General features: G+C 36.4%; 2 protein-coding genes across 2 annotated transcripts; both read right to left on the minus strand.

Annotated features, from left to right (window-relative positions):
- Positions 1-1,013: 1,013 nt before the first annotated feature.
- LOC114358250 (ubiquitin carboxyl-terminal hydrolase-like) lies at positions 1,014-1,829 on the minus strand. The gene has a single exon (XM_028312149.1). It carries the CDS (start codon positions 1,751-1,753, stop codon positions 1,067-1,069), a length of 687 nt encoding a protein of 228 aa, XP_028167950.1. The 5' UTR covers positions 1,754-1,829; the 3' UTR covers positions 1,014-1,066.
- A 2,422-nt stretch (positions 1,830-4,251) lies between these two features.
- Positions 4,252-10,791, minus strand: LOC114358249 (uncharacterized). The gene is made up of 3 exons (XM_028312148.1): positions 10,668-10,791; positions 10,074-10,220; positions 4,252-8,697 (listed from the first exon to the last, which is right to left on the minus strand). Exons 1-3 carry the CDS (start codon positions 10,789-10,791, stop codon positions 8,528-8,530), a joined length of 441 nt encoding a protein of 146 aa, XP_028167949.1. The 3' UTR covers positions 4,252-8,527.
- Positions 10,792-11,029: the final 238 nt, after the last annotated feature.

Consider the following 11,029-nt stretch of genomic DNA (forward strand, 5'->3'; position numbering starts at 1 on the left):
TTTTTTACTAATCCAGGCTACTTATCGATCACGCGCGCGGCCGCTGTAACGTCAACAAAACGTCCGGCCACGCCGCATCACACTTATCAAAACAATACAAAACGCGGGATGTTATCGATAATGATCGCGGGCACGACAACCCTCTAACTCCATTTTTTGTGGGTTGACATCGCGCTAATAATACTCATGAGAAAAATGCGCGCCGGACCCCCGTCATCCTCCTTTTGTTTTTAATTTCTACCTCAGTGGCACCGATTTAATTGGGCTCAACTCGAGCGAGCGCACCTTCGTATTTCACCTCGGCTCGCTTCATTTGAATATTTAAAGCATTTCGGGTCCCCACCGCATTATTTTCTTTATTTACACAATATTTATATATTTATTTCAGAGCCAGCGTCATTTATTTGGTGACGTGACTTACCGATGTCGCGTCCTTCCCAGTATCGACATAGTTAACGCGACGAATTCTCTCGCGTTCCATTTAAAAGTTTGGAGTTCTTTCTTTGGTTTGTCTTTTTGTCGCAGCCGCGTGTGGCGAGTTCTGCTCTTCGTTGTTTTCTGGCCAGTTCTTATCTGGGACAAGATTGCTCGTTTTTAAATGAAGTTATATCGCCCCGATTGAACACCGGGCCACGGAGGCGAGGCGAATTTTTAATTAGTTTCCGAAGATAGAGAATTTTAAAGGAGGAATGCGGGAGCCGTGTTGCGAGTGTGCGCGGATTCCTTAATTGAGACGTGGACGCAGCGTCGCGAACATCGTGAGGCGATTTGTTAAAGACGGAGAGATTAATTATGAATTAAAGACTTAAATCGACATCCGTGCAACGGTGCGCGCTGACTGAATTAGCTGGCATTCGCTAATGAAGAGAATTAATGAACGCCATTTTTCGTAGTGCCGTATTGAAAGATCGCGTGATGCCGACTGCGGCGCGGCTCGTCACGTCATTGCTCGCCAATTATGATGTCTTTGTGAGACAAAAAATAAATGGATTCCAATATTATAGGTACGTTTATTAAATTGCTGACAAATTAACAAGCTCATGGAGGCATTCATGCAATAAAAGTATTAATCAGCGGGAACTAGTGCCACAATGTTAAAGCCGATATTATCCGGTTCTCTTTCGATAAACTGGCGGCAAACCTTCGCAGCGTCTTCGAGCAGATTCTCCGGAGTCGTCGGGCCGTGGTTTATTGGGAACGATTTGCGGCCATCCAACTCGAACAGAATACCATCTTTGTGAATGAAAGTTACGAAATGATTGTTCGGAGTTTCAGTGACCTCTTCGCCCTCAGCGCTATCAACGTGTGCGATATCTTTGTAAGCTTCTAGGATTGCCGTGGAATTTTCTAGTAGTGCTCCTTTAGCTGCGGCATCTAGACCTTGTGCATCGTTCAAGTACTTCTTCAGTAATCCATCGTTTATTTCAATGTTGTGCGTATTATTGGCGACGCTGTGAACTAAGGCTATTGTTCCGCAGATATTGCTGAGGACTTGTTTCAAGTGGAACACGTCTTTGGGTGCTTGAGGGCCTTTCTGGAGCAGTTCGTTCTCTTGCTCGCGTCTGTGTTGCTCGTAGGCATCAGATAGAGGGAAGAGCAGGACAACTGCTAGGACAGGGCGAGGCACCCAGTTCAGGGCTTCACCTTCTAGCCCGATGACGTCAACCATCCTCCACTTGTTGGACACGCCCAGCTTCACCAGGTATTTGTTCATCACCTCCGGGTTGGACTCCATAGGTAGAGCGCTTGCCATGGTAGTACAATTAATATATTTTCTTACTGCACAAAAACAAATATTTCGCAACTTGACAGCCGTCCAATTTTGTCAAGAAAACTGACAGTTTCAATGTTTCTTCTTCGGTAATTCATGTCTGCTTCCAGTAAGGAGGATGTGATGAATTATTAAGATTAATTATCTTCATCTTAATTAGGAAAAATTAACCTTCGTTTAATGGCATTTTTTATGTAAAAGCCGTCTGCTTTAAGTACATAAACCCATCTTGCTTATTTGCACACTTATACTGCGCTTCACTTTATTATTGACAATGTGTAATAGTTATTAATTACTACAAAATGGCAGGTGCCTTAATATGGCAGGGCGAACGCCGACATGCAAAAGGTAACTTTTAAGTTCATTAATTTGATAATTTTAATATATTTCTTTAATTTAATGCTGCGCTATTAATGTAGGGCGGCTAGGAGCATGTATGCTGTCAGTTATAATAGCACACTGCCTTATGAATTAAAGAAAATGGATTCATACATTACGTTAAATAGTGCGCTTTGCTGTGTGATAGAGTTTTTGTAAATATAAGCGTTTATCAGTTTTATTAATTGGGAGCAGTCATGCATACTGTTATCCATTAGAACGGTTGTATAGTTACACTTTTCAACTCTTGATAAAATACAGTTTTTACGACCATGTAACTTTGTAAAAGCCTCTTTAATGATTAATACTCGTATGCAATTGCTATTTTTTTTTACACAATTATGGACCTATTTTCGCGGTTTTACCTAAATCTGCAACTGAACTGTTAATGAAATAAAATGGCTAGAATCTTAAAATGGTTAGTAACTTATAAGATTGCCAAACATCGACCTGAATTTACATCACTCTGCAGTGATCTTCAAAACTGATTACTACTTAATTAGGTTAAACGTCACACGTTCAAAATAACGTCTAGGACAAAGGCGTCGAAGTGATGTAAAGTTGGTTGCACTTTCGATGTCTTACGCACCAGGCACCCACAATGGGCTGTTGCGACATGCCCTGCTGCTCTCTCATTAAGGTGTCACATTTTGTCAAGACCCCGCCGTCCATTAGGGCGCCGGGGGCGGGGTTATTGAAAAGCTATCGATACGGGCACACACCGAGCTACGATCGCGAGATATTATGATGATCTTGTTAAATCGATAGTTGAAATCAGTTAACAGGGTTTTAAAATTACAGTAGTTAACGATAACTTAACTTATTCTCCTTGATTGTATGTAGCACACCTGTTCGCGCTAAGTTTGCCGGGATGTTTTTTCGTCTTGTCCCAATACGATCCAGTGTAGTCTTGACAGAAGTTTTTCTTTGATTCATTGAAGACATCTACCCCCACGTGGTTGAATCACTCACTGGAATTTGCTATACCTAGGGTAAGGTGGGGCACAATGTTACACGGGGTACAATGTTAGAATGCATATTTCTCCGTCCCTTTCTATAGTTGTATGATGTTCAGCGGCTCAGTTCAGCAGCTCTTATGAGCTTGACAAACGTGTATACCAACATCATACAACTAATAGAAAGGGACGGAGAAATTATATGCATTGTAACATTGTACCCCGTGTAACATTGTGCCCCACCTTCAAAACCAAATCATAAAAAGGAAAGTTATGACACTAGTTTTTTTCTTTCTTAAAAAGCGATTACTATTTTTTTCTTGCATATTAACATCAATTTGCGAATAAATAGCAATTTGGCAATTTTTTACAATTCAAATGATTAAAATAAGGTAGCAGGATGCAGGCCGCTGCCAATCAGTCATCATGGAAGTCATTGAGGGAGCCCTATGTTCAGCAGTGGACGTCCTATGGCCGAAATGATGATGATGAAATAAGTCGAAAAATTTGCCTTCTCGTTTTCAGTTTTCGACCGTCACTCAAATCTGAATTTCAAAAAATGATTCATCAAATTTGGGTATTACCTATCTCGCGAAGATTCATCTCAGCATCAGTCCCGAGCTCTCAATCTCGTGTGCGCCTGCCAAGACGGGCGTGGCGGCGTGTCGACGCTGACTACCTTCAATTACGGCTAAGAGCGCTTATTATTTAGAAATTCACTCGGTAAATACAATCATCGGTTCGCATGACAACGCGGTCGGCACGCGGCGCTCCATATCCACTGGATGTACACACGACAACACATTTTGTTGCAATATCACCCTTATTTCAACTGGTTAAGAGGAAAGTGTGTAACTTGATGTGCCGTTGTACACTTTCGGTTTTAATAACTTTATTACATTTTGACGGGATCAATCGGTGTCAAAGGAATGAACGTATCATGTGTGCTTGACTTCTGAACTGTTTTCAGTTATTTGTCACCATTGTTCAGGATTCTCGGATCTTTCAAGTTCTTTACAGTAAAAAGACTGTTAAATTGTTTTTGTTTTGTTATGGTGTCATGTAAATACTTTAACTCTGAACAATATTGACTCTTACTCAAGTGTTAAAAATATATAAATAAGGACTTGAAATAAAACATAATTATTATGATTCCATCTAATAATTTATTTCGCCCACGTACATAAATTTCGATAAGAAATGGCTACGAATCTCCACTAGTAACCGCTACGCGTTTGTACTGAACAATTTCAATTGGCGACATTCATTAAAAATTTATAATAAATCTTTAAAATTCTAATTTGGCCGATCTTGGCGCATATTTATCAGTCCCACGTATGGAGGGAGCAGTGAAAAGCCACTTACAGCCAAATCATTATTTTTCAGATTAAAAAAGAAAAATTATAGCTACCGATCACAAGAGCCAAAGTTGAGCTTCGAATAATACGACGTTAAAATAAACAATGAAATACATTAGACAGTCGATCCTAAACTAGTAATCAAAATATTTTTGGTACAGTTATATTTTTAAGATTCGCTTTTTTCCAACTTGTTGATAATGAGGACTAAAGTGTGTATAAATAAAGCTGTTTATCCCATACGAGTATTATTAGTTAATCTTAATTATGGCCGCAATTTTGTATACGGCAGCGCTAATAGTATTTTCGAAACCATTAACAAAATTGCAACTTTGTAACATAGATTGCATCTGCATTTTTAGCGAGATTGTGATAAACATTCTGCCAATTTAATAAAAAAAAATGGTGCAAATTCAAAGCATACCATTTCACATTTTTAATTAACATAAAAATAATATTTCATACGCCAATTTTATCAATAAGTTGAAAAGAAGCACGTCGTGAAGTAAAATATTTTAATACTTAAAATGAGAAATACTATCCTAATGAGAAATACGTAACACCGACATAATAGTATGGAAAGTTAATACTAAAACCCCCTTTAGATTATAAATATATTCATGCCCTAGACTACTACTAGTCAAATCCATTAAAACTCAGGTAACTTATTTGTGTACTTGATTAATATGGCCGAACATTCGTACGTACTACACAGCAGCGTATAATAGTAATTTCATAGAACAGGTAAACTGACAAGTGACAAGTAATTGATTATATTAAGATCTTGAAACATTTGTTATAAATGATTACTTGTAAAGTTCACCAAATATCAATTGCCGATAAGAAAAAATGCACCTGTCAGAAGACTGGTTGAATCCCCCTACACGGTTAAAAATGATTTAAAAAACTAGTAGTTAACTTTGTCTACCAAGAGATGGCGCTGCCTGCACCTTAGATCGCGGTGGCAATTATTACCATCAAACACATTGTAGTACAAATCAACCCGCAGGTTTAAAAAGGTAGGATTAACGTGCATTATTCCTTATCGGGTAGCTGCACCTTTGTAGGTATATCTCTTATGATAAGTATGTAATAAAATAAAATTTCAGGCTACATTTTGTAGTAACATCAACGCACTACATGTTAAATACAAAACTAGTAAAAAAGCCATTAGATATACAGTCACGAATAGTATACACGAGTAAACAGATAAAAACAGCTGTAAAAATCTTGAACAAATGTTCGTTGGTAAAGTGATCATAAATCCTAACTCTTATGTACTATTATAATATGTATATTTAAAAAAAACTACTGTATGTATAGTATGAAAATATCACTTGGTTATTGGTAAGACATGTAGAAAGACAGTGTAAGGTTTTCAGTTTGTTTGTTTTAGATTTCATTAAATCTATAAATTCTTTTAAATCAAAGTATTAAAGTCTGAACATCGAAAAAACGTGTTATAAAAGGAATGACATCATGAATTAAGTGACGCGATTTTTAAAGTGTGTTATATAAATAGTTTTATATAATTATTTTTTAATTGAAATTAATTTTGAATGATGTCATTATAGGTACCAATGATGGAATAAGTTTTGAAAAGATTTAATACTATATTTTGATAAAAACTTGAGATCCAAATAATGAAGCAATTTGACATGTACCAATATTTCATAAAAATATAAACTACGATTACAATCTAGACACTAAGTTACTTGGACTACACAATGCAATAATAGTAAAGTAATTGCGATCATAATAAAATTGATTTATATCATGTATAATAAGAAAAGTCAAAATACTTTAAAAAAAGACTTAAGTATATAAATTGCACAGTTTACATTTGCATTGCAGTATTTGCAGTATGTCTGATAAAAATATGTTTAATATTACTAGATATTCGTTAAAAAAAATCATGTCATTTGTACGAATTTCGCATAATGCTTTACGGTATAATTGTTTTTCGCTAATATGAGCGATATATAAAATCTATGATGAATACAAAATATTTTTAGAAGACGCAAAATTTCAGATTGAGCTCTTTCCTGGACTGTTTTGCCCAAATGCAATGGTTTTTTTCTTTATCATCAACATGATTACAATAAGAACGATGATAATGTCCAGTTGCTCGATTATTAATACATAAAAATACTTAGCATAATATTTCCTATATAATTATGAACTTAAGCATAATATCTGTGTAAAAATAGAAGCATCATAAGATATACAATGTATATTATATTTTCAATTTGGATTGGACGCAAATATAACCTAGAGATCCGGCATAATATATTTTTAGAAAAAAGTCCACAATATACTTAGCTGCTTCATTTTGAGCAAGAATTTTAGATTGCGCTTATGTATTTGCATGATGCATATAATATTTATTGCTGCCGATATAAATAAAATAATTCATTCATATTTGCATGATACATAAAAATATTTTAAAAGTCTCATTTAAATTTTATATTTCATAAACCCAAACGTATTTACCCAACTATAAAACGTTTTAACATAAAGCCAATTTAAAAATATAAATGAAAATGACTTATGACAAAGTTAATACTTTTTTTTTAGGAATTATAAAAGCATATTTATCACAATTATAAAACGATCCATATTCTATGGATTTGAAATAGATAAAAATATTTTCACAAGAAATGTGGATCGGTATTAAATCAAGATAGCAGCAATTTACTGCCCATTCAATTTACTATTTTATTTTCAAATGTATTTATTTAGTGTAAACAAAAAGATAATAATTAAACTACAAATAGTAAATCACGTGTACTATGGCGCAGATGCATAAAAAATAAATGCAAACACATCTATATAAATATAATATTATTATCCACTTTTGGAATGATATGCTTAGCTAAGTTTATTCTTATAATATTAAAATAATTGTTGAATAAAATAGCATATAAATTTTAGTAATGAGCCCCAGCGTAACATTCAATCTAAAAAATGCAGTAATCACGATAATAATCAATTTTTGGATGAAAATAAAATAAACCTTTGAGCTACTAGATAATGTTTTTATCTGGATTTAATGATAATAATTTGATTTTAATAAAAAATACGTAACAAAAACTCGTTTAAACATATTTCATTTAAATATTTAGTTTGGTCTTTCCAGAGGATTAGTATTGGGAAAAATAAACACTAAACCCTAGGAGTGGCTACACTACTTTTTTTACTACTAATGATACCACTCACACGAAAATAGTTACCGTGTTTTTCTTGTTATTACAACACAAGCTAGTGTGATTAAATAACAAAGGCCAATTGTTTACTAAAGCAAATCCAACTAACTTTAATAAATCATATCATAAAATGGTATCATTCGTCAGTGTTTCATTCGAGTTACTGTAACTGTAACTGTACGTAAAATGCAATTTTGTCATTTTCTATTCGATTTTTACTGTTGTTTCAAGTGTTAAATTACAAACTTGAATAATAAAATAATTGTGCACAATCGCACTGATAATACGATAGTGTTGCATCTCAAAATATGAGTCGATTCTGAAAGTCGACAGTTTAATAAACACTAACAGGGCAGGCATATACCATCCTACACAAATTCCTGTCCAGATTCCAGTCAAAAACTTGCTTTGTGCTGCGCAAAAAAGTCACATTTTGAGTTGCAACACTATAGTATTGTCAGTGCGTATGATACATACATAAATAATAGGCTAGTTTTCTAAAAACAAAACTTTTAGTTCGTCGGTTACATTACCAAAAAATATTGGACACGTATATTTTTATTTGCAAATCAAACAAGGTAATTACTAAGTTATGGTGCGTTGAAGTACCGCGCGACGTCACAAACTGCTACATTTTTAATAAGCACACCTTGACACCACGGGCCTCTTCTTTAGAACTTTGACGCGCTGTATCTCTTTTAACTTTCATTAGTTTGAAAAAGTTAAAATTACGTGTGGAGTATTTTTTGATAAGTTAACCGACGGACAAACTTTTTTACCCAGGAAACATCCCTATTGGAAGGAGACACGTCAATGATGATAAACCATAATAATAGTGGTGTTACCTACGCTTTGGCGTTAACAGTGCGACTCGCCGTTCTCGTGGTGACCCGAGTCGAAGCTGCTGAGGTGGCCGAGCCCCTTGGGCGGGATGGGCGGCGGCGTCTCTTCTTCATCCACGCGAAGCGGCTCCGACATCATTGAGATTATCTCCTCGTAGCGGAGGGACTCCACTGCTAGGTCGAGATCTGGTGGTGTAAGGAAGATTATTGTTGGTCATTAAAACCTTGGTTAGAGCATTTTAAACACAAAACATTGATTTTTTTATTGTAAACTAGCGGATACGACAGACTTCGTTCTGTCAAAAATATTTGGAATGTGACAGTTTAGAAAACGTTTGTATGGGAAAAAGAAAAGGGCTTTCTCGGAAATTATTCGAATTTCTCTCGCCGTAAAAACCAACCTTGGACTTCAACGAACATAAAAAAAAGAATTGGTAAAATTGGTCTAGGGGTTGTTGAATTATACGCTTACCAACACATTTTGCGATTCATTTTTTATTATATTATAACATAGCTTGTGTTGACACCACAGCACTGGGGGCGCCACTGTCTAGAAACGTCACTTGTCTAGCAGCAGTCAACACCAAGCAAAGCTCAGCCAATGAGGTCTCATCAACTAACAATGTACCAGTGTCTCTGAAATCTTCCTACATTCTTCTGATTAAATTAGTTGCGGGTTTCAATGCAGTAAGCTGTCCCCTAGAATACGCAACCTTCACAGATTTTATTGGAGGCCAAGCTGTACATCCTTGGTATACAGGAGTTGCAGTGGTAAGAAAGAGAGATGGGATTAGTCCCGTAACAATGTTATAGCCTGACCAGGAACATAAAAACCCTGGCATAGAGGCGCGTCAATTGCATTTGATAGTGCAACACTGAGTACAGTCGTACCTGTGTTAAATTAATAGGCTAACTTTATGTATCAGGATTCAGGATTACGGGCTAATTTGATATTTTCATAAATTAACGAAAAAATATTATTAAAGGTAACCTGGTTTAAATAAATTAAATTAAAACATCAATCGAGCTAGTAGGATTTATTTTATTATTCATCAATAATCAAATTCAGAACTTGAATATTCAACTGCAATGTCTGCTCATGAACGCTTAAAACTCGGTACTTCTTTCCCAATTCCATAAAATTCAACACTTAGAAAGTGACAAAAAACTTTAAAATAGGTAGTTGAAACAAACAACAGCTAATTTTCATAGTGGACTGTAAATACGATAAACATGTTAGTCAATTTGACACCCTTGTCGGAAAAATTATTCAATGAAAATATTGTCCGAACCCTTAGTATTTCTCTTCGACAAATACTTTAACACATTGTGAACCACTTTTCTTTCACGACTATAAAAAGATTTTAGCAATTTAATTCACAAAATCAATAGCGCGCATTTAAAATAAAGATTGTTTACACTTTGACAGCAATAGACTGACATGCAAGGTGACATGTCAATGAAGTTTTCAGTTACTGTTGCCATTAAAAGAAATTAGTACCATTAGTTTTCCGAAACATGGCGAGGGTTTTTATGTTCCTGGTCAGGCTATAGTGTCATACCGTTCTGATGCAGACGATGATCGTCAGCGTTAGTGTAAGCGTGTGCGTCCACGCTTACACCAGAGTCGCGTTCATCAGCTGCCTCGGCCGGCCGGTTGGCGCGTCGAGGGACCGCTGGGGGTGCCTCAGTCCAGGAACGCTTGTCGCCTGCGAAGAGATAACAGTCAGCATTATTTACAAGGGATACTAGGACCTGGACGTTGTTTTTTTTATGTGACAGGAGGAAACGAGCCTATGGATCACCTGATAGGAGACTTATGCCCGTTTACACCATCAATCCCTAATCTTTATGTGACCCCTATGAAAACAAAATGCCTGCAATAAGATTAATGGTGAAAACGGGCATAAGGCTGAGTAGCACCACCTAACTTTGACCGTGACTATAACGATAACCATTACTTTTTGTATGGAGTTTGACAGATTTTTTACGTTTGTCAAAGTTAAAGTAAGATGGTGCAACTCAGCCTTAGGTTCATATATTAATCATAGTTCGTATAAAACAAAGCTTGATTCAATTTCATTCATAGATTTCGTCCGGAAACACGTGTTTTGTTTTAATAGTAAAATATAAATTAGGAAAATAAATAATTTTACCTGAAACCCTTGGAGGCAGAGGGGGCGCGTCGCCTGGCTCGCTCCAAGAAGCGCGACTGTGCCTGCGAGTCTCCACCACTTCGCCGTCTATGGACTCGCTGTCACAACAAAAAAGTTTTACCATATTATTCCTAGAAGAGTATTTTTTAAATATTCGATTTTTAAATTGTAATCGAGATCCAATCGATTGCAGCCCCAGTTAGCTAGGTAAGCAACTACTTGGGGTGCGGTGGTGAGGGACCTCCCCGTGGTGCACCCCGGGCAACGGCCGCGTGTTCTGTCACGCGGGCGGCTGACTTCTCACCGGCGCGGCAGGTTGCGTCAACTCGGCGGGCCTGTCGGGCAACCCGTAACCCCCCAAC

Source organism: Ostrinia furnacalis, unplaced genomic scaffold, assembly GCF_004193835.3.
Source record: "Ostrinia furnacalis isolate ACB-3 unplaced genomic scaffold, ASM419383v2 OfSCF3818, whole genome shotgun sequence".
NCBI lineage: Eukaryota > Metazoa > Arthropoda > Insecta > Lepidoptera > Crambidae > Ostrinia > Ostrinia furnacalis.